Raw genomic sequence first — 24,243 nt, 5'->3', positions numbered from 1 at the left:
TTGGTATAGATTTGGTTACTCGTGCGTAAATTAGTAGTTTTCCTCGTGCTTCTATAGTATTGAATTGGTCATTCGACGCTCAGACGGGTTAGCATAAACTTCTTTCAAATTGTCAAATTTTCATTTACTATGGATGTTTATACTTAGAATATAATTATGTTGTGTACATTATTTTTGAATATTGTCTCATGCATATTTATCTTTCCAGTTTGGTAATTTTCTGTTACCATGGCAGTGCAAGTGATGTTGACTCTGAGAGTGGGTGCAGCAGTGGTTCCGGACACTATGACTGCTCTTTAGCAGTGTATTTTTTTCTATTTGATTTGTGTATAAGAACATTGAAGCCAGGTGTATTTTGCTAGCGCATTTTTTTCTTGGAACAATTTGCTTTGAATGTGAATGTATTTCTGATTAAAGTATCCCGTCTGTGGCACACCTACATTGTCTTCATTTTATATTATTATCCTTTAGGTAAATAATAACTTATTTATGTTTATCATGTAATGTAATGATATAGAAAACATAAAACCAGTTATTGGCAATTTGGCACGCAGCAACCAACCCTAAACAAATTAATACATGCACTTCGATACTGTTCAAGACTAGTGATACAGGTGGATAACTGACTGATTTCCTATAAGAGAAATGAGTACTTCATGTATATTCAACATAATTTTTATGATGTTAGGTCAGTCATTATTTAAATAAGTAAATACCATATCTGGTCCTGATGGGAATACCGCATGCAAAGGCGCGTGCAGCGCTTGCCCAATTTTTAGGTACGCAGCGTGCCGAATCGGCTTTATTTTATCCGTACCGGAAACACGTGTTTAATCAACATTTTTTTTACATATATTTTTAATTTGTTATCAAATACGAAGTTAGAAATACAGATTTTGCACCCTCACCTTTAAGCTCACGAGTCATCATTAACTGACGTCATGTTTAGCAGTATTTTGCACGTGCAATCGGGTCGGAATTTATTTAACAACCATGACGGAAGCACATGAAACATCCTTAAAGTAGATAATTTCATAACAAAATGATGACAACAAACGACGAGGAACAATCGATCACAAAATATCATATTAGCAGCATAGTAAAAGGACCAAATATGTGTCAATATTTTAATACAAAACAACAATTCCAACAGAAACCATCAACATTAAAGTAAATGTCTGAACAAGACAAAATGTATCGTTAATAAACTTCACCATTTGTCCAATTTATAATTTGACTCGAAATGTCCATCAAATATACGTAGTAATTACAGGGAACTCCCACCTCCCTTCCCTCCACGCCCATTGGGCCCAGGCTCCCCCGGTTCACCGTCCTTTCCTTTGAAGAAACCAAATAATCCACTTCCACCTTTACCCCCTGCTCCACCCCCTCCTGTTGCACCATCGGGCGGTATTGCTCCCTGTGTGGCTGTCGTATCCTGTGTCTGCGCAGTCTTGTCGTTAGACCACCACGATCTGATACCATCAAAAAACGACCCTCCTTTACCCCCTGCACCGCCTTCACCGCCGGGACCGCTCCCTCCAGGCTGTCCGTCCTGACCTTTAAATATCCCAAACCCTCCGCCCTTACCCCCAAGCCCCCCGCCGCTCCCCCGGGATTTCATGATTTCCGCCTTCCACACCTGCCACGCTCTGTTATTCTCGAAAGGTTCCATTCCTAAACAAACAAGGAAGGATTAACATTAACAAGAGAACCAGAAGCCGGTGCCACCACTCGTCCATTCTTAAGCTGGTCAAACGGAATCGCAGATATGTGTAAGGTTACTAAAGTGGTAGTAGTAGTAGTGGTTATAGTGGTAGTAGTAGTAATAGTAATAGTAATGGTAGTAGTGGTTGTGGTGGTGGTGGTGGTGGTGGTAGTAGTAGTAGTAGTAGTAGAAGTAGTGGTGGTGGTGGTGGTGGTGGTAGTAGGGGTGGTGGTGGTGGTGGTGGTGGTGGTGGTGGTGGCGGTAGTAGTAGTAGTAGTGGTAATGGTGGTGCTAGTGTTGTTGGTGATGGTGGTGGTGGTGGTAGTAGTAGTAGTAGTAGTAGTAGTAGTAGTAGTAGTAGTAGTAGTAGTAGTAGTAGTAGTAGTAGTGTAGTGGTGGTCGTGATAGTGGTGGTGGTGGTGGTAGTAGTAGTAGTGGTAGTGATGGTGATGATGGTGTTGGTGATGGTGGTGGTAGTAGTAGTAGTAGTAGTAGTGGTGATGGTGGTGGTGGTAGTAGTGGTGGTGTTGGTGGTGGTGGTGGTGGTGGTGGTGGTGGTGGTGGTGGTGGTAGTAGTAGTAATAGTAGTAGTAGTAGGTGGTCGTGGTGGTGGTGGTGGTGTTGTTGTTGTTGGTGGTGGTAGTAGTAGTAGTAGTAGTAGTAGTAGTAGTAGTAGTAGTAGTAGTGGTATTGTGGTGGTGGTGGTGATGGTGTTGGTGGTGGTGGTAGAAGTAATAGTAGTAGTGGTCGTGGTGGTGGTGGTGTTGATGGTGGTGTTGGTAGTCGTCGTAGTAGTGACTGAAATGCGTTCCCAAATGGGTCAGCTAGAGTAAAAACCGATGTATTGAAACAAGTATGTGACATTAATTTCTAAACAACGATTTTGACAGAAAAGATATAGACATATTTCTAAGCCTATAAGAGACTATGCTTTTTTCTGCTTCAACGGGTGTGAAAAATCTGCCTATTTAAACATTTACGATTCTGCACAAGATCTGCGATCGTCATGAAAACACCAAGTCTTTGACCTCGAGAAATTTTCAGGAACGTTCGAACAAAAAAATTGAAAAACAAATCGAAAAAAAAACACTTTCATTTTACTTATATCATTGGTATGAAACCATAAAGCTAAAGCCTAATGTATATATTGTTTAGGGTAATATTCTTTAAATAATTAGATAGGTAAGGATTTTCTTTTTCCAAATATACTTTGTCGAGATCAGTGTCTTGCAAATAGCAAATAGCACATAGCACATAGCACTCATATATTGCTGTTGCTACGGAGTTTTATTCTCTGTCAAAAAATGATGACTGTTTACGTTTAAACAAAAAGAAATTAACGGCGGGAGGATTTTTTTTTTGGAGGGGGGGGGGGCGGTGTGAGGCTTAAAGTCACACTCTTTTTCAAAATCAAAACGTACGCATGTATAACAAACATCTATTTTGACTGATAAACAAACCTTTAACTACTTACTAAATAATGCATTTGTGGAAACTATTAATTACTGATAACAAGATTGCAACCGTGTATTTAACAGCAGAAAGGTAAGCTTTTTAAATGATTTGGTGAATGCTAAAAGATTAACTGTGGTCTACTTTAATCTCATAAGGTACAAATACCTTGTTGTATGCTCATTTCTTTTAAATTATACTTAATATCATTCATAAGAACCTTTGTTTTCGACATTTATTCATCCTTTTTGGAATATTAAAACAATATTATAAATTGTGGGAGTAAGAGTGCATCTTTAAGTTAAATTAGTTTTATTATGTCCTGAAGTAATGTCGAATACTACATCGTAAGTGAATAAAGAACTTTAAAAAAATCAGGAACCTCAATACTATGTCCTAGCACAGGATATAAGCCTCCATTTAACCACGCCCTAATCCACCCGGCCAATTGATTTAGTGGTGAAAAAACTAATTATGAACAGATTTAATTCAACTTGTAAAGAACTTATAGACCACTCACTATTAATGCTGCACTCTCACAGATATACCATTTTTACAACTTTTTTTGTCTTGAGCAGAGCAAATATTTGCGTAAATATATACAAACAAATGATATAAGATTGCTGACAAAATATCAGATCGTAGATTTTAATATTTCCGTTCGAAAATGACTGTATATATATGCAAAATGAAAAACATCAATTTTTGAACTAGAATATAAAAATCTGCGATCTGTTTTTGTGCGAAGTCTTATATAACTGGTTTCCATGGGTTTCGCAAACAAGAGGCCCAAAAGGGCCTATGCTCTACTGGCATGGCTTTTGTGGTCATATCAATCCAGAGCATGTATGTATGGCAACAGACATATAGTTTATGTTTTGTGTTTGGGTTACCTGAAAACGTAGCACGTTCAACATCTGAGCCCAGAAAGTATTGTAAGCAGATTAGTTGCATGAACTATTTTAATATGTGCCAAGTAAAAGTCATCTGACAAAAAAAAAATGCTTTCAAAACTGTACTCATAGTAAAATTTTCTGTAGTTTTAAAAGTTAAAAAAAGTTGGTCAAAAGGTCAAAGTCAAGGGCATCCTAGGACAACATTGATTTATTTGAACAAACATTCACAATCAATTGTGCTGAGATGGATGCACGAACACACAAAAAGATTTTCAAACCTTTCCAGATTTATGTTTACCAAACCTGTGAACCCTGGGTGTGGCCAGTAATGACACCAGGTGCAACTTAAACATTCACAATCAATTTTGTTAAGATGAATGCGCAAACTACAGAACTTAAAGCTAAAAAATGGCCTTTGGGCTTTCAACAAGAACAAGGCAGAGTAATTCACAAAATCAACTGCAGAAGCAAAAAGCAAATTGTCTCTCAAAATCCTAGACTTGCAAATTGTCTCCCTTAACTCTAGACTTGAATTAACATATACATGTAAACTTGGCTAAAAATAGAATTCGCTCATGCAGACCTGGCTAAAAATAGAAAGCATTTCTTTAAAACTTTCATGGCCCATAATCTAGGCATTCATGGGCGGATCTTGCTGGTTTTCGAAAGGAACCAAGCTCTAATGGATATCTAGATACTGTACAAGTTTCATCGAGATATAATCAAAACTGAAGACTGTATCGTGTTCACATCCAATTGTTTACACAATAGCATTTTTTTATACTATCAAGGGCCATAATCTAGGCATGCATGGGCGGATCTGGCTGGTTTTCGAAAGGAACCGAGCTCTAATGGATATCTAGATACTGTACAAGTTTCATCGAGATACAATCAAAACTGAATACTGTATCGTGTTCACAAGCAATTGTTTACAGACGCACGACCGCACGGACGCACGACCGCACAGACGCACGGATGCACATACTACGTACACATTACCATCGCATAAGCTCTTCTGGCCTTTGGCCAGTAGAGCTAAAAATGACTCGTTTCAAGACAAAGAATAAAAAAAGTTGTCAAAACGTTCAATCTGTGAGAGTGCAGCTTTAAAGAAATCGAGCAACACAAGTGTCATCCATATTACACTTTTATTACTATATTTACCATGATACTGATCATTTCTGCATTTTTGTTGATAATAAGTGTTCTATTTTTAGTGCACAAGTTGAAATGATTTACAAGGCATTAACGTTTCGACAATAAGGGAGGTAATTAATGCTAACTTAGAAGCCGCATGATGGTTCTAGTTACCTCTCGTTCGTGGCTGTGTCCTGTAAAGCTGTTCGGCTTCGTGCACCAACTCTTGGAAGTCTCCATCTGAAATACAAATTTTAATCACATGATCTGGAATGATAGTTGAAAAGTACGTATGTGATTCTTTTAAATTATCGTAAGAACTTTATTGCGGTGTTCGATTCTTTCATGTTAAGAAACCATAGTAACGTAATTGAAAATCATCAATTACATATGCGATGGTAAAAACGCCACTGACGTCACGAAAATGATACCAGAGACGTTGCAAACTACAACGTGTACGTTAACAAGTACATGTAGGTATTACTACACGTAGAGGTCCCAGTTGCAGTTCAGTTAAAAGTTGTGTGCGAAATTTCACTTTGAACGTGTACTTGACGTTTCACTGACACTCGCATAAAGCACTCGTCACATCATACGAGCCATTCTGACGTGTACACATGATAATGTATCATGTACACATAACGGAATGACGGAGTACACAAAATGTTGGTTTATACACGTATCGCTAAAAATAATGTTTCGCAAATTTCACCTATATCTGAATCTATACACTGAAAATAGAAAACTATTTATCCATTCGGAACTCCTCGGCCATTTTTATCGAAAACAACCTCGGATGTATAATTTGGACGATTTATATACTCAAAAAGCGGTACGTTTAAGTCCGCTGCAAGTAGATCGCGTAGTAATTTTATTTAGCAGTTAAACTTTATGATTTAACTCTTGGCAATCTTAATTATGTTTGCAATAATACACTTCACTGGCAATCAATTTTAACTTAGATATATAAATACAACTCTAAAATACTTCATTTAATTAATGATATCATTCAAATCTTTAAGAACTACTTCAACTGATGTACCGGCATACATCCGAGGTTGTTTCGATAAAAATGGCCGAGGAGCTCCGAATGCCATTTTGTCATTACGAGGTTATCCACGCTCTCTGGACTGAAACGGGAAGTACCTCTGCTGGGAAATTTAACAAAGATATATGCTTATTTACGGTTCCCAAACTACTTTGGTCCAATTCGTTTTAGAAGGGGTGGGGGACAGGAGTGGTGGTGTGAGAATGGTCTAGCCTACAATTAACAAAACAAATATGACAAGTATGGCAGTTATGTTACCTCTTTGCTTGGCCTGATCTTTGTAGAACATCTCAGCAGACTGGACCCTCATCGGATCGCCATTCTGTACTTCTGATGAAGTAGAAAATAAATTGACCATTCAATTATATAATTCATTTTATGCTTACATCAAGACAATACAAAATATTGACCTTAGTAACAGTCGAAGTTAGATTGAATGCAGTCCTCTTTATTATAATTACTAAATGACGTCACCGATTGTTTTATATACATACAATTAAAGACTGCTTATATTGTAAAAAACGGCTTGCACATTGATCCATGTTTATGGTAATTGTTGTTTCATTAATCTATGTGTATTTAAAATGATATCAATAAGGTTTCATAATAAATGAATATGTAATTACGTCATGTATTATTCATGAAGTTGTTTAGTCTGCTGTCTACATGCTTAAGAAACGTGTATTAAAGACTGAAATCCTCTTTTTGATTTATATTGACAGAGTTAACAAACCGCTGAACTGCTGTATGGCCCTCTGTGCCTCCTCTGGGGTTTTGAAAACCACGATACCGGTACCCCTGTCCGGCCTCACTTCGCTGCCCTACATGTAAAGACATATAATGTTATGAAACATGATTCAGGAGAAATTATTTATTTATCTATTAATTTCAATTTCTTTTAATTATTCTGTATTCTCACATAATATTATTCAAAACAGTTCGCTCATGTCTTTCTTAACCTCGTTTTATTAAATGTAAATAATGATTCTAGTTTCATTTACTATTAAATACAAAAAGTCCTCTTTCCAATAAAAACGTACTTGACAAAAATAAACGTAAGGGTTACTCAATACATCTACATGTCAGTATTAAGTAAATGGATGATATTAAGATGACAACGTAACTTTGCCTAAGTGTCTTTGACATATATTACCAGAATGTGCCCGACTTTCTGAAATCTCTTCTCCAGGTCAGCTTGCTTAACGCTGTGCCCAAGTTCCGTGACCACCACGGTACTAGCAGATCCCTCCATCACTGGGTCGTCAATGTAACAATAGTCACCTTAAATAGTAATGCCATAATTGAGGTAAATCTCTTATCATGCAATCTCTTAAAGGAACTAGACACCAGATGATACAAACTGGGAAACCATTATGTATTACTTTTAAACGATAAAACACAGATGAGACAACAACATGTTCGTTGCGTTTATCAATGATGTATACTTGGCCTGCTACTAGCTCGCATTGACAAATCCAGGCTTGTTTTGAGGAAATACGGTATTTGCCAAGTTTCGGACCATCAGGTGTCAAGTCCCTTTGACGTAACTCTAAATAATACTTCACGCATAGGATTTTTCATAGCTGAAGCAGAATTAAGCTGTTTTTATGCGTGTCCCCAAATATTATGCTTGTTTTATTTGACCTTAATTCATTGTAATATCATTATTTTTTTTACTTTTGAAACTTTATTTATTGTAATAATGTATTCATTTCTTTTAAACATTTTCCCGGTCAGTTTTGGTTCCATCCTCAGGAAACTTGAGTGCTTTGATTTCTGAATATGTTTACGTCAGTGTTATATTTGTTTACCGCTTGTTAACAAAAATAGAGCTGCATATTGGTTACCCGCCGCATAAAACTGTTTCATAAATACTTATTATCGTCACAAAAACGAAAGGTTACACTGTGACTGAATTAAGTCCCTTGAGTTTTGTGACGCTAAATTCAGTCGTTAGAAAACTGGGACCAACATGGCTTTCTATAATCGGAACACCTCGGCCAGTATCCAACAGGAATTATCTCGAAGCTTGCCGGAGATGGCCGAGTTGTTACGATTGGGCTTTAAAGGCAAGGCAAGGCATTTTAGCTATATCGTTCTTAGATCCAGTTAAGACCAATATTGGATACCAGTCCAGACACAATTTATTAGTTGCACAAACACTAGTATTGGATGCAAGTGCACTAGAAAAGGACATGACGCAGTAGTTCCGCTTTGGAAAGCTCTGCAGTTTCCAGATCATATGCCTATATTTTGATGGTTAAATTAATGAGGAGCGATACTCCTCCAATCTATTTGAATTTAATTGTAGTCCGAATGGTGCATTTTGAGTGTATTTTATTATATTTTTCTCCGAAATTGACATAAAAAAGCAAAAACTTGGACGATTAAAGGGGGGGGGGGCAGCAACGCCCCCTAACCTGAATCCGCATGAGTTTAGAAAGGTTATTGTTACATGTAAATCTATAGATATGCATAACCAAATTTGCATACAACATTTATTGACGTTCATTTTGTTGTTGTTTTTCTAAAATGCTTAATAAAAATAATGATTTCAAACCAAACTGAATAATTGCTTTTACTATGATGATAGGTGGTTACACTCCGTCCGGGGTAGACAAAAAGCCGTCTTAAGGACATTCATTTCATTGTGGATGTATGCAGTTAAATGAATCTGCAGCCTATGTATGATTTTTATAATTAATGTCATCATATATGTAATTGATTTTGTGAGCGTGTTTTGTCAATTTACAACATGCAGTATAATGAAAGTGCATAGTGTAGCTTAATTTTAGCCCTGCATTTTGTATTTTTGTTCTTGAGTCCAACTGACGTATTTCGGACGTAAAATAACTAAATCATTCAATGCAAAAATTGCTCGTTTTAAATATTCTTGCTATTTCTACACAACAAAGCCTTCCAAATGAAACCAAATTATTATGAGGTCACCACACATTCAAAATCTACATTGGAAACATTATCACTAGCGTATCCATGAGGGGGAGGGGGAGGGGCGCCCCCTAAAATCGTCAAAGTTTACGTATTATTCAACACAAGAGAAACAGAGATAAAATAATAAATACGCCCTAAATGCATCATTTTGAACTAGAAATTGTTAAAAACAATCTTAGGGGAGTTCTCAAACAACCATCTCATCACTTTAAACCAAATAAATTTCGGTTCTGAGGGAGGGACGCAAGTCAAAACGCTTCGTTCCTTAGTTAGCCCCCTCTAATGTCAAATCCTGGAGCCGCCCCTGTTGCTTTAATTAATTTTAATTATATATAATTATAACGTTATCAACTTATGAGACATTCCTTTATCTTAAAACATTGCTTTGAGGTTTTGTCTATGAATGTATTGTTTACAGATAAAGAATCGCTCTGCCTCGCTGATGAAGTACGTTAATCTTTCAAAGTGGCAGTTATCTGACCTTGAAAACTACGGGAAAGGACATGTTCATATTGCTGTGCTCTGCAAAAATGCTCGTCAACAGAACCACATCACTCTTTTTCAAGATATTTAGTTTATCATTTTATCATTTAAAGGAGTATGCACACGCGCTAAAACATATCGTGTATATTGCCATGCGCGTAGCTGCCTATATGCGAGTACGCGGCTGAAACGCGTGATTCTGACAAAAAAACACAAACAGCCTAATTAAGTTACAGTATGCATACTTGACTACACGATCCTAAAGGTGTCCATTTTCCAGTTCTAAATAAAGCACCACAGTACGCCCAGAATGCACCAGATTGTACCATGATTTTCTAACCTTTCCGAGGGGACATGCCCCCACCCCACTTCCAGTACAATTATGAATCCACATCAATTGGGCGGCTAGCTACGCCCCTGATTGCCACTTACAGAGGCATTGTGTTTTGTTTTGTATTTTCTTTCTCTTTTTTTTCTCTTTTTTGTGGGGAGGGGGGGGGGGGTGCATTTCATTTAACAAGGCTTCAGGGAACCGGACCAGACTTTTGAAAGTATTATTTTCTATTAAATAAATCGCCACTTTCCACACGGTTTCACTTTCGGTTTAAAATGCAGGTAAAAATATCAGTTTAACAGCACTTAAATTATTGTATTTAAATTATTGTGCCATATAAAACAGGACAAAGTAAAGACAGAGATGAATTTTAGTTATGGACAAACTTAACTATTATCTGATTGTATTAGTAAACAACGATAGCTTTGAAAATCTACTGTATAAGATATCCACATTGAATATGCAGTAAATAAACACTTACCTTGTGAACAATGTGCAGAGAAAATAGGGAATAATATAGCTACCAAAAAGTAACTTGCTATTATTATCATACGTGCACGAAAACTAAATTCCTATTCTTCCAAAACGAAAACATAAACACTTATAAATGCAAACACTGAACGCTAGTTATCACGGCATGATGGTTTACAGAAAATGTAATGAGTAATAGCGAGGTGTTTCTATAAATAGACAATCGGTTTTCCCATTACTGTTTATTTGACGCTAAATATAACTTACAGCGCAGTACAGAGTGCGAACGTCCGCTACATTTTACATCTTGTAAACCTTCGGAAAATGGAGGATTGTTTTTACTTTTCATACTGAAACAAGAAAGTTAACATTTCGAATCTTCAACTAAAATCAAGCGCTTTTAGACGCTTAAAGGTCAGTTATTTGTAATGTTTTTTTTGTTATTATTATTATTGTAATTAAGGTAATTTGAATAATAATAATAATAATAATAATAATAATAATAATAATAATAATAATAATAATGACGATGATGCTGCTGCTGCTGCTGCTGCTGCTGCTGCTGATGATGATGTTGATGATGATGATGATGATGTTGATGATGATGATGATGATGATGATGATGATGATGATGATGATGATGATGATGTTGATAAACTAACTTACTATACTGTGGCATTTAAAAACTTGAACCATCCGACTTCATCAATAAAAACACTGTAATTTCGCGACAACGGAAGTTAAACAAATGAATGATAGTAGTAAGAATAACAGAAGCAATAGCAGCAGCAACAACACCATCATCATCATCAGCTGCAGCAGCAGTTGCTGTAGCAGTCATGTCATACTTTATTTTGACTTTCGAATGTTTTAAACTAGCAACAATAGCAACAATCGCAGCAGCAGAAGAAGTGGATATAAGTAGTTTTTTCATGTACGAGTAATTTCTTGTAGTAATTTAACATAATTAAAGTGAAAAAGTGTTATGGGGTTTAATTGGTAATTTAGAGACATATATTCGTATTGGTATAAACATGTCATTGTTTGAATTTTTCTCTCTCAGCCATGGGTAATACGGGTGGCGGTGGCGGCGGTGGCGGTATAAGAGGTGGCGGTGGTGGGGGTGGAGGTGGTGGCGGTGGACTGGGTGCTGGAGATGGTGGAAGAGGCGGCAGCCGTGGTAAAGATGGAAGGCGTGGGTCAGATGCCTGGTTTCCATTCGGTGCCGGTGGGGGTGGTGGCGGCGGAGGCGCAGGAGGTGGCAAAGGTGCTAGCGGGGGAAAAGGATTCTGGGCGCCCGACGGATCAAGAGGTCGAAATGGTGATTGACATTGGTTTCATTGTGTTGTGTAATTTTGGAAGTACATGAACAAAACTAGTATGTGCTAGTCATATTATTGAATAATGTACTTTTGTAAAGTGTATGCATTACTTGTCATTGTAAATTAACAATTTAGCCGTTGACTTGTTTTGGTAACTGAAAATAAATCAGATATTATATAAATTGTTTTTTTAATAACCCATACTGATCGCATATTGTATTCACATCGTCCGTTTGTCCGTCCGGGCGTGTGACGTCCGTACGCTTGTTCGTCCGTGCTTTGACTTGTTTATGCATGGGACAAATGGATAATAACTCATTCGGAGCTCCTCGGCCATTTTTGACGAAAACAACCTCGGATGTATATGAACGGTTTACATACTCAGAAACTGCTATGTTTAAGTCCGCTGCAAGTAGATCGCGTAGTAATTAATTTTAGCAGTTAAACTTTATGACTTAAACTCTTGGGAATCTTGATTACGTTTGCAACAATACACTTCACTGGCAATCAATTAAAAATAAGACCAATAAATACAAGCTAAAACACTTAATAATTTAATAAATTCTAAAATATACGAACTACTTCAACTGATGTACCGGCATACATCCGAGGTTGTTTTCGATAAAAACGTCCGAAGAGCCCCGAATGATAATAACATACAAAATTGCTCATCATGATAATTATAAAATTACACACGTAGCGTGCAAGAACCTGTGGCCGATTATATATGCCGAGCACCTGGCAGGGAGGCATTCGGTAACATATATTCTGACAGCAATACCTAGACCAGCCGTATCTGATCAGGCCCTTTGCGGGGCTCGCACCTTTGACCTGCCTAGTGGTAGGCAAACGCCCTTATCACCAGACCAGGGAGGCGCTATGAATGCAGTTTCTTCTTGAAAAGAAATAATCCTGTCGATAACTATTACAGGTTAATACAAGCCCTAAATCTCGAAACTTTTTAAGTGTTTTATAACAGGATTACGCTGAGCTCAGTTTTGTTTCTATAATTTGCGTTATATTTACTTCTTTAAGTTTTTATTTTTTATTTTAAAAGGAATGGTATTTATGATTATTTTAATCAAACATTTTCTTTTATCAAGATCAAATTTAAGTATATATTTTAGCTCATTGAAATAAGATAGTTAAACCTGTTAACCTTAAGAACGGTTTCGAGAAACTAGAGCCAAATATCCAACGATTTATTAAAACGAAAGCACAACAGTTCACCTGCAGCCGAATTACTTATCTTTGTTTTCGGATATCCAGAATGACGCAGTGGGCGTATTTTCTCATTATTATTGCTATTTTCAGCGTAAACGTAAAAACCAAAACATACGTCTCGAAAGAAGGCCACCATTTGCTTTTGCGCAGTAATACGCAACTTACATGATTAGCTTGAACAAGCTTCTTTCATCACATATATCAAAATATACCTTAAGACTGGGCATTTCCCCAGTCTAACAACACCTGTAAACTAGGAACATGCGTATGTGTTATCAGGTGTATTTAGCACAGCAATTAGAACATGTAATTTGCGAATGCTGGAATGTATACGTGTCTATCGAATCAATTACAAATTAAGATAAAGGAAACCACAAAAAATTCATGAACAACATGTCTCGATATTGTCATTAAAACATAACCTTAATATACGTATTACCCCTAGCAACGCTATCTTAACGTAACCTTAGGCACTCTTATTCAAAATCAAACCATACACATGTTTAACAAACATACATTTTGACTGATAAACCTTTAACTACTAACTGAATAAAGCATTTATGGAAAATATGAATTTCCCATGACAAGATTGTAACCGTGTATTTTATAGCTGAAATCGCAAAAATATTAAATGACTGGTGAATGCTTAAAGATTTACTGCGATTTACTATGTTCTCATAAGGTAGCAATACCGTGTTTTCTGCACATTTCTTTCAAATTAAACTCAGTATCCCTCATAAGAACCTTTGTTTTCGACATTTATTCAAACTTTTTGGTATATTAAAGCAATTGTGTTAATGGTACGAGGTAAGAGTGCATTCTTAATGTTCTAACAAGTTTATTTGTATAGTTTAAAGACCCGTTTTATATATCGAGCACAATGATTGATATTGGTGCATAGCTGCATGATATTAGTAAAACATCTTAAAATCAAGTTTTGTTCTCAAAAGTAAACAACCTTTATTGCAAATCAACAGTTCTGACATTTGTTATTAACTATTTGTTATCATTAAAGGCGCACAATATAAGTTCATGAACCTTTATTTGTCAATTTTAATGCATTTTCATCTTAAACTTATTAAACTTAAATGATTTAAACGAAATCTAGAACATGACTTAGGTACAGATAAAAGAAAATAACCTTAATAAATGTTTTTTTTTTGTTTTCTTTTCTTTTTTAAATTAGAAGCTACGTGGCCAAATATTCCCCAGTTAAAAAGCGCAAACATATTGCTAATATCGTTTTATCTGTACCTTAATAATACGGATATTTGTTTTAACATTAAAGTCAAATGAGTTTAAGATGAAATTCGTTAAATTAAAACAAAATATTTTGCATCAGCCTATAGTGTGTCTATTTGAAGCCATCATCAGCACCCCAGCGTATCATAACCTATAGTGTGTCTATTTAAAGCCATCATCAGCACCCCAGCGTATCATAACCTATAGTGTGTCTATTTGAAGCCATCATCAGCACCCCAGCGTATCATAACCTATAGTGTGTCTATTTGAAGCCGTCATCAGCACCCCAGCGTATCATAACCTATAGTGTGTCAATTTGAAGCCATCATCAGCACCCCAGCGTATCATAACCTATAGTGTGTCTATTAAAAGCCATCATCAGCACCCCAGCGTATCATAACCTATATGAAATCGTAAAGGTTATGATACGCTGGGGTGCCGAGGATGATTTTAAGCAACCATGAATAACACTAGGGTTAAGTACAAGCCCAGCAAACAATTGACGTTGGATAGACGATGTATGTCGTTTGAAAATGAAAGTTTTTTAGATGTCAGACTCCGACGTCGAAACAACGTCGGAATCACGACGTTGAAACAACGTCGGGGTTACGACGTTGGAACCAACGTCGTGATAACGACCAAAATCCATTGTATAAACATGCATACTACACAGGTAATTAGGAATTACTACAGGAGTTACCTTTATTCATTATGTAACAAACAACTCGGAAAATGTACAAGTTTTATTTTCACAACAAATATGTACAGACACTTAAACTGTTTAATGATAAGGGCACATGAAATAAAATGACACATGAACAATTTATAAGTTTAAAGATGTAGGTTAATTAACTTGTGTAAACAGTTCGTCCTCCACCTCCTTGTCTGTCTGGAGTGTACTTTAGACAGGATAGAATTGCCCTATCCACCTCATGTTCAGTACCAGTATTCACAGTAGCACTTGCTAAAATACAAACAAAATGTTGCTAAATAAGATTATCTTGACTTGAAATTGCTGAAAATATTGTTTTGATATCAAACTCCACATAATAAACTTTCTCCAATTTTGGTACAATATCTGCTTTATTTTTTTTTATTTCATCACTAAATTGTTATACTTATTTCAGTGACTAAAATCAGTGATCAAAGCTATCGCGGATTAAATCATTTTCAGTGAATAATTGCTTGGTTTTCCTTTAGTGGGCACCAGTGCTATTCTTATAAGAGGTGAATGCACAAGACTCTACCTGGTACTCACTTTAATAATAACATAATCGTTATTACCATGGATGCGGGTACACACAAAAAGATTTTTAAACATTTCCCAATTTAAGTTAACCAAACCTGTGAACCCTGGAGCGTGGCCAGTAATGACCCCCAATTGTGTTTAGATGGATGCGCAAACGACAGACATCCGGCCAATAGAGCTAAAAATGGCCTTTGCCCTTTCAACAAGAACAAGGGAGTGTAATCCAAATGCAGAACCAAAAAGCAAGTTATCTCCCTTTAATTCTAGACTTGACTTAACATGTTAATTTGGCTAAAAATAGAATTCGCTCATGTAGACTTGGCTAAAAATAGACTAAGCTAAAAATAGCATTTTTTGAAGTTTGAAGGCCCATTATCTAGGCATGCATGGGCGGGTCTGGCTGGTTTTCGAAAGGAACCAAGCTCTGATGGATATCTTAATACCGTACAAGTTCCATCGTCCAAAACTAACGACTGTATCGTGTTCACAAGCAACTGTTTACAGATGCACGCACGGACGCACATACGACGTACACATTACCATCGCATAAGCTCTTGGGCTTTGGCCAGTAGAGCTAAAAATCAAAAGAAAGAAAAAAGTGTATATACATGCGACACCATGTGGAAATTCCAAATACAGAAGCCAAGGGCTTAGGCAGGGGAAGCAACTTGAAAAATAAAATGATCGAGTTTTAGTATTTATTTGCAGCAGTATCACGATTTTTCGAGTAAGTTCTGTGTACATCATGTGTTTATCATGTATTAACTTGATAAAAATACAACTTATTAGAAACAATAACCAAATCACAAAGTCGGTTCGATGTCTAATTGCGACGTCTGACTGACATCATAATTTCGACGTTGATACATAGAGGATATTTTTTTTTATTTCAGTGTAAGATCGTATTTTATTTCACGAGTGTCAAAGAAAAACACACGTGAAAATATAGTTTTTCTATGACACTCGTGAAATAAAATACGATCTTACACTGAAATAAAAAAATATCCTCTATGTATCAACGTCGAAATTATGATAACCAAAGATAAATTTATTTAGATTTCTAAAACATTTCTTTAAATTTTAAACATTTTTTGCCAACATTTTCTGGTTCAACGTGAAGTGTTCGGTTTTGATCAAGGGGAAGTTACTACAAAGGATTTTAAAAGTATTTCTGAAAGTTGGTATTTTTACTCCTTATTTTGCAGTGAAAATATCAAATTGAAAAACACACGTGAAAATAGAGTTTTTCTATGACACTCGTGAAATAAATTACGATCTTACACTGAAATAAACATCAAATTAATATGTTCACTGTTGTTATTTTATTGATAAAACCCCATATTTTATCGAAAAGCATGAAAGAAAACGTTGTATTTGAGTCGCCGACGTCGCAACCTAAATCCAAATTATATCCGACGTTGATCCAACGTCATGTGTTTGTTGGGAGATCAAGATTCAAGTGACTTCAAAGGGGTTCCCACATGATTCACGACGGGTCAGATCCGATGTGAACAAACAAAAGTGACGTAAATTTCTAAATAACGTTTTTGACAAAAAAGATATAACAACACTTCTAAGCCTATAAATGATTATGCTCTTTTCTGCTTCTACACGCCTGAAATACTTAAGATTTGTTTGTATTTTAATGAAGAAATCCTTGGCCAACATTTCAGCGTTGCATCGTTCTACAAGATTCCGTCAATTTGAAATTTTGTATCATTAAGATACAGATACAAGCCAATCTAAGATATTTCACACGTGTAGAGGCAGAAAATAGAATAGTCTTTTTCAAACTTTGAACTATAAGCGACGTGTTTCTGTTAATAAACATTATGAATGCAATTGAAAAGTAATTATCTTGTGGATAGCTATTACAGGTTAATACAGGTATCCAACGATTTTTTTAAAACGAAAGCACAACATTCGGATTTCCAAACAAAACAATAGGCGTGAATTCTAATTATTGTTACTATTTTCGGCGAAATCGTGAAAACCAAGACATGCGTCTTGAAAGAAGGCCAAATATGTGCCTTTTGCGCATTAAGACCCAATTCACACGAACAAGCGTTCTGTAAGCAAATTAAAGTCAAACATCCCGTGTCAACTAAAGCTAGGGAAATGCGCATGTGTTTTCGCTCGCTTGTCATTTGCGTATTCTAGAAACATGCCACCCCAGGATCAGATATATGAACTGTTTACTTATCTATCGAAGCAATTACAAATTAAGAGAACAGCAAAACATTCATGAACAATATGATTCGATATTAACATTAAAGTTAATTTTAATGTACGTACTACCTCTCAAAACGAATACTTAATGTTCTAACGAGTTTATTTGTATAATGTAAACACCCGTATCATATATCGAACACAATGGTTGCTATTGGTGCATGGCAATATGGTATTTATAAAGTATCTTGAAAAAAAGTATTGTTTTCAAACTTTATTTTAAATCAATAGTTCTGAAATTCATTGTTTAACTATTTGGTACCATTAAAAGCGCATACTTTCGGATGCTAAACCTTTTTATAATTTTAATGCATTTTCATCATTTACTTGTTTAACTTAAATGATAATTATAAACAAAATAAAGCTGCGTATGATTAAGAAACAGATAAAAAGATATTAACCTTTCGAAAAAGTTTATAATTTTTTTATATTAATAGCTTCGTGGTTACAAATTACAAAAGTGTCAAAATGTCGCTAATATCATTTTATCTATACCTTAATGTTTATTTTTTACCATTTAAGTAAATTGAGTTTATTTAAAAAAAAAAGTACATAAAAACCATAATAATGCGTTAATTTAAAATTATTATTTTTTGCATCAGTCTATATTGTGTCATTTGAAAGCTTTCATATCTAGCGAGCATGACTAATGACGGTCTCAAGGTTCACTAGCGCTCTGAACTCATTCATCGAAAAAGATAAAACCCAGTGACCTTTTAAACCGTATTTTAGTAAGTCACCAAATCTCTGGGGAAAACCCCGAGTCAGTCACGACAGAAGTATTCAGAAAAATGGGTACAAGCAATGTGAACGTATTTGTCGGGTGTTCCTTAAAGTCTCATAGAAAATATTACAAATTTTGAGGATACTTAATGTTATAGAATCACACATTTTTTGACGCGGTGTCAAAACCGTTGTTGAATATGTTGGAGTCATTCAACATACATGGATCAACACATGTAAGCATTCTATATCAGGAGTTATGCACTAGAAATTGGTGTATCCGCACCCCCCCCCCCCTCCCACCCCATGCCAACATTTAAACCAAATTAATTTTGGTTCTGATGAAGGGGCGCAAGTCAAAAGGTAACGCCCTTAAGTTATGCCCCTCCAACGTCAAATACGGCACCGCCCCTGCTCACAAACATTAAAATCGTTATCTTCTGTGATAGTTTCTTGGATGTTCGAATATTTTAAGAAATTAAACGACATCTTAGTAAGTAATATAGAATTTGAAATATTTGATTGAGATTTGTCAAGCAATATCTTGTTGCCTGACTTATATAACCACCACGATTATCCATCACGTATGTTTCTGTACTACGCATGTGTTCAATATCTCTTCGCATGCTTGCAACACGTTGCATAATATATGACAACCCGTGGCGGATCCTATATATATAATCACAAAACATATAAAATTCGTTCGTTTTTTAGTGTTTATTTATGATTATATCGAATATAATAAATATTATGATTCGCCGTCATTTCAAATTTAAAGAGGCTTGTCAGAGATTAGACCGATTCTTTAGATCTTTATTAAATTTAACAACGTTGTAAATATCATTGTTCAAGTTCTGAACAATTGGACCAATGGGTAATACATTGAAGGCTTATACTTCTGGTTCTGACATATTTCTCCGCTTTTCAATTTACGTGTAATTGATTTTGATATTAAGTTGAAGAGTCAAAAAATTCCCTTCGATCGTTTAAATAGTTTGACCAATTACGGCATATACAAATCACGATGACAATGATTGAATTGCCTTCCATACGGATCCTTCCTTTGAAATTACAATTAAATCGAATCTTTAGTTTAAAGTCAAAGTCATCAGGAAAATCAATACCTAGCAACCATGTATATCACCGATTGCAAGGCTTAAACTACTCTTGTTGACTAGTTAGTTATTCGCTACAATGGAATACCTGCATGGGAAACCATTGAAGAGGACCTCATATATAACATCAAAGTCAAGGTTATTGACGGTCAAGATAGACGCAATCATTCGAGTACACGTATATTTTAAGATCTGTATAATAATGACAGTTTATAAACACAAGAAAGACAATCACTGTAGATTTTCAATTTATTTACAACTATTGAAACATAGGTTATATAACTGAATACATTGATAAATTAGTGATGGAGCTGAAAATGACATTCTTATTCAAAATCAATACAAACACACATGTATAACACATAAATTTTAAGTGATAAACCTTAAACTTCTTACCAAATAATGCATTTATGGAACTTTTTAAGTACTGATAACAAGATTGTAACCGTGTACTTAATAGCTGGAAACGCAAATATATTTTATGATTGGTGAGTGCTAAAAGATTTACTGTGATCTACTATCGTCTTATAACGTAGAAATAAAATGTTTTCTGCACCTTTTTTCAAATTAAACTCAGCATCCTTCATAAGAACCATTGTTTTCGACTTTTATTCCACCTTTTTGGTATATTGAAACATTTGTATTCATTGTGGTAAATATGTTTTGTGAGGAGTAAGAATACATCTTTAAAACAGAGCATGATTGTAAATATAAAAATAGCGTTACAACATAAATATCAGTAAATACAAGTTCAATACAGTCCACAAATCAACGGCACACAGCACCGCCACCCGTTTCAGAACACATGTTAAGGCCGTCTCGAAACACCACCTCCTCCTCCATCAAAACCACAAACGGCTCTCCTTGAACGCTGCATCTTAAATGGTAGCTTTCCCATATCTTGCCTTTTCCGGCACCGCCGGCGCCACCGCCTCCTCCAAATCCACCGCCACCTCCTCCACCACCGCCCCCGCCATTGACGCCACCGCCGCCGCCTGTTCCACCGGAGTTACCCATCACGATACTAGCATACAAGAAAAAACAACAGTTTGAGCAGTTTTTAAATCACGATACAACGATACATTTTAATCATGTCGGATACTAATGGTTCGCGTAAAAACTCTTGCCTTTCCATGTGATGTCGTACGAACGGAAACTTTTTATGAAGTGCCGGCTATGAGATGTTTGTTATAAGCTGCGTTTTATCTTGTTATCATAAATCGTTTAAAATTTCCAACAATATACCATAAATATAATATATATATATATATATATATATATATATATATATATATATATATATATATATATATATATATATATATATATATATATATATATTACATATATATTATTACATATAACACCTCAATTTATCAGTGAAAACCTTTCATTATAATGTATATCTCTCAAAATGCATCGATAAAACACGGCATCTTGTGAGTTTGTTATAACAATCGAAAAAAGCAGCATTATTGACTAAAAAAACAACAATAATAAATATATTTCTTACCTTGTATTTTAGATAGGAAAGAAGTATCAACAAAGACGTTGTTACCTCAGCTTTAATTCTGAAAACGAAACAACAACTTTATGATGGTAAACATATAAACAAATAACAAAAAACATGTACATGACCCAGATGAACATTTATCATACAACTTGAATGAACTAATTTGACCAAACTTAGTTACTTTAAAATTCGCATATGCGAAAAATAAAGATAATTCCTGTATCTCAAGCATAATTTCAACTATCAGGCAGCTCGAAAATTATCGTTCATATTATAAAGCATAATTTATATCGTCCTGAATATTTATTATAATTTATATCGTACAAAATCTTAAGCATAACCTATATCGTAAATAATACAATTTATCGGCCTACCTTAAGTTCGCTGTGCACAGACGCTCTATTGCAGTCGCTCACTTGATGTTGTACTTTATACTGCATAAACAATCATTGAACTCATCATACTGGGAATCCCAACGTCTTGGTTTTTTGAAAATTATAAAGATTCCACGTATGATCTGGTGATGAGTTTCTTTTAATAGCTGAAAACCCGTATTTCTTGAAAAAGAACCTAAATTTTCGACAACTCATCGTTGGATTTCCATTCTTACGATATAAAAGCAAGTGTTCGTCTGCTCCCATATCATTATCTCAAGGGCGCGATAGTCTTTAGCAAATCAAGGTATTCGCAGTTTGTTTGTTTTCTCTTTTTAGATGCAGCGGTTTGTTAAACTTTCTTCATCGCGTATACATTAACAGTGTTTTAATTGTAGCGGACTTGATTTTGTATTTTTGAATATTTACTATCAGTCATTCGTTAAGTGTTTTTCATTTGAATATTTCAGTAGGAGCAGACTTATTGGCAAACTTTAATACTTGGAGCTCCTCCAGATTAAACGTCGACGACGTCACTTTCGGTAAGTACTTGTTTGTTTTTGAAGATTGTTTTCAATGAGGTTATTTGATGTTTTTGTTTTACAAACTCATGAGTTTATATACATATACTCATTATGAGCTACAGTGCAACAATTAATAATTAATTCTGAGTTTGACAATAATGTTTTAGTACTGATGAGCAGGAACATAAATACATGTAAATGTAAATAACAGTCAACATGTTCTGTACAAACATTTTATTTCAATAACTAAATTATTACTTTGCGCAAATTGCTTTTCGAAATTTCTCATAATCATTTTGAAACCTCGAGTATAAAATGAAATGTGACCAATAAACCGGTAACGCTCGTACCTTTTAAACCGCTACTGTCACATCAATGATTTAACTGCATAGCGATATTTGTGTTTCAAACCTAATTATGCTCATCGTAGGATACCCCCTCATGCATATTTAATAAAACGAAATTTTGTCGGTCAATTGTCTCACGGTATTTATGAAAAGTAACGAAATTAAATACCTTCGTTACTGACGATGAATTAGGTTTTGGCTCAGAGAAAACATCATTGTACAGATTACGAGTATTCCATGGTTACTAAGCGGTATTCTAAACAATGTATTAACCCTAAGGACGAAGTGAAACTGATAGTTTTACCTGTATTTAACTTACTTACCTCGGAAGAGAAAATAGACAATGTTTGATAATAATCATATTATTTTTAAAGTCGTATTTGTCATTCTTTAAGTATATGACTAAGGCAAAAAGTTCTTTCTTTTCACTAACATCTCCAGAAAAAAATGGGTAGGTAGGTAGGTAGGCATAACATTTAGTTCTATTTCTATTTTTTGAGAACTGGGATTCTATACCGAACCGACCTATATCAGTATCTATCACTATTGTAGAAAATTTTAGATATAAAATGGTCAAATTTTAACATGTTTAATAAATATTAACCCATTTTTTATGAAATTACGAAAACATAATTCACATTACGGCAAAAAAAATGTAGTTTCGGGAGGGAAAAAATAAGGTCGATCGGATTGGTGGAAACAAACAAATTTAATACGCATAAAGGATCCAAACAAAATAAATGTCAAAGGGGAATAACCACACACTCCAACAAACTGTTTACTTAGCAATCTAACAACCCTTCTACCTGGTTAATTATTGATCAAAATCAGTAACTCGACCTGACGATTACCCATCTGCTTTCCCCTTCTTTTGCTGTCTTGTATCTCTCTCTCTCTCTCTCAATCTGTTTTCATTGCCTTCGTTATTTGTTGCTAAAACTACACTAAATAAGACTATATCTAAAATATTTTTTTCTCAGGCCAAAGCAGATGGGTAACTCAGGTGGAGGAGGTGGCCAGGGTGGTACTGATGGCGGCGGTGGTGGCGGTGGCGGAGGTGGAGGTTTCGGTGGCGGTGGGGGTTCCGGCGGCGGTGGCAGCAAAATCTGGGGTTCCGGAGGCCGCTCTTACGGCATTCCTGTCGGGGTTATGAACACCAGAAACATCGACAATTCTATTGACTTCCAGTTTCTGCAGAATGATATCCTCATGAGCAGGACTTGGGACGCTTTCTAACGTGCCATTTTACTTTGTCATAATATAAAATCATTGTTCTGTATTTTTCTATGTTAAATAATGTGTTTTAGTTTGATCGCAAAAATTGTTGGACAATAAAATGTGTCAGTGGGAAAAGGGAATGGGCAAAATATGAATAAAACATAAACACATATGCGGTTTGTTATTCCCTCCTTAGTATCCGATGGACAAGAATATGTTTTTGATGCCGTGCGACCTCATTTCATTCTTTAAAGTATCCACTATGCAATAATGTGAATATTCGATGCATGGTGACCCTATATCATTCGTTTAGGTATCAAATACATAATTGTGTGAATTGCCTGGCGACCTAAGGCCTAACTGATTTACAACCAAAACACATTCGACCAAACTTTCTAACAACAAAAACGGGTAAGGCCAAACTGACTACCAACCGGAAATCACAAGAATTACCAACCGGAACACACAAAAAGAACCAACCGAAAGGCAGAAGAATACCAACCGGAACACACAAGAAGAACCAACCGGAACACACAAGAATTACCAACTGGAACACACAAGGCGTAAACGACAACCAAGCATGTCACATAAGGCAAATCTGATTTTCAACAAAAACAAATAATGCCTCAATGACTATCAACAAGGTCACATAAGGCCAAACTGACTACCAACGGGAACACAA

The 24,243-nt window shown here is 35.6% G+C and overlaps 1 protein-coding gene and 2 long non-coding RNA genes across 3 annotated transcripts; 1 reads left to right on the top strand and 2 right to left on the bottom strand.

The window, feature by feature from the left end:
• Positions 1 to 1,113: 1,113 nt before the first annotated feature.
• On the bottom strand, positions 1,114 to 12,018 carry LOC128238607 (heterogeneous nuclear ribonucleoprotein A1-like). The gene is made up of 7 exons (XM_052954702.1): positions 12,008 to 12,018; positions 10,749 to 10,831; positions 7,395 to 7,522; positions 6,975 to 7,062; positions 6,500 to 6,571; positions 5,368 to 5,433; positions 1,114 to 1,677 (listed from the first exon to the last, which is right to left on the bottom strand). The coding sequence occupies exons 2-7, from the start codon at positions 10,828 to 10,830 to the stop codon at positions 1,268 to 1,270; spliced, it is 846 nt and encodes a 281-aa protein (XP_052810662.1). The 5' UTR covers position 10,831; positions 12,008 to 12,018; the 3' UTR covers positions 1,114 to 1,267.
• A 7,802-nt stretch (positions 12,019 to 19,820) lies between these two features.
• Positions 19,821 to 21,612, bottom strand: LOC128239082 (uncharacterized). The gene is made up of 3 exons (XR_008261814.1): positions 21,473 to 21,612; positions 21,099 to 21,156; positions 19,821 to 20,609 (listed from the first exon to the last, which is right to left on the bottom strand). It is a non-coding gene; the product is annotated as an uncharacterized LOC128239082 (long non-coding RNA).
• Positions 21,613 to 21,642: 30 nt separating this feature from the next.
• LOC128239081 (uncharacterized) lies at positions 21,643 to 23,733 on the top strand. Its single transcript, XR_008261813.1, has 3 exons — positions 21,643 to 21,779; positions 21,943 to 22,014; positions 23,324 to 23,733. It is a non-coding gene; the product is annotated as an uncharacterized LOC128239081 (long non-coding RNA).
• The last annotated feature ends 510 nt before the right edge of the window (positions 23,734 to 24,243 follow it).

This window comes from Mya arenaria, chromosome 6 (genome assembly GCF_026914265.1).
Source record: "Mya arenaria isolate MELC-2E11 chromosome 6, ASM2691426v1".
In the NCBI taxonomy this organism is placed as follows: Eukaryota; Metazoa; Mollusca; class Bivalvia; order Myida; family Myidae; genus Mya; species Mya arenaria.
The sequence above is the reverse complement of the archived record's forward strand: the minus strand, read 5'-3'. Positions and strand labels throughout refer to the sequence as shown.

Excerpts from the sequence above, each read along its gene's own strand:
- LOC128238607 (XM_052954702.1), bottom strand. The coding sequence starts at position 10,830 with ATGAAAAGTAAAAACAATCCTCCATTTTCCGAAGGTTTACAAGATGTA. Across the intron at positions 5,434-6,499 it reads AGATCAGGCCAAGCAAAGAG|ATGGAGACTTCCAAGAGTTG; the intron begins GTAACATAACTG and ends TTTGTATTTCAG. Across the intron at positions 1,678-5,367 it reads GACACAGCCACGAACGAGAG|GAATGGAACCTTTCGAGAAT; the intron begins GTAACTAGAACC and ends TTGTTTGTTTAG.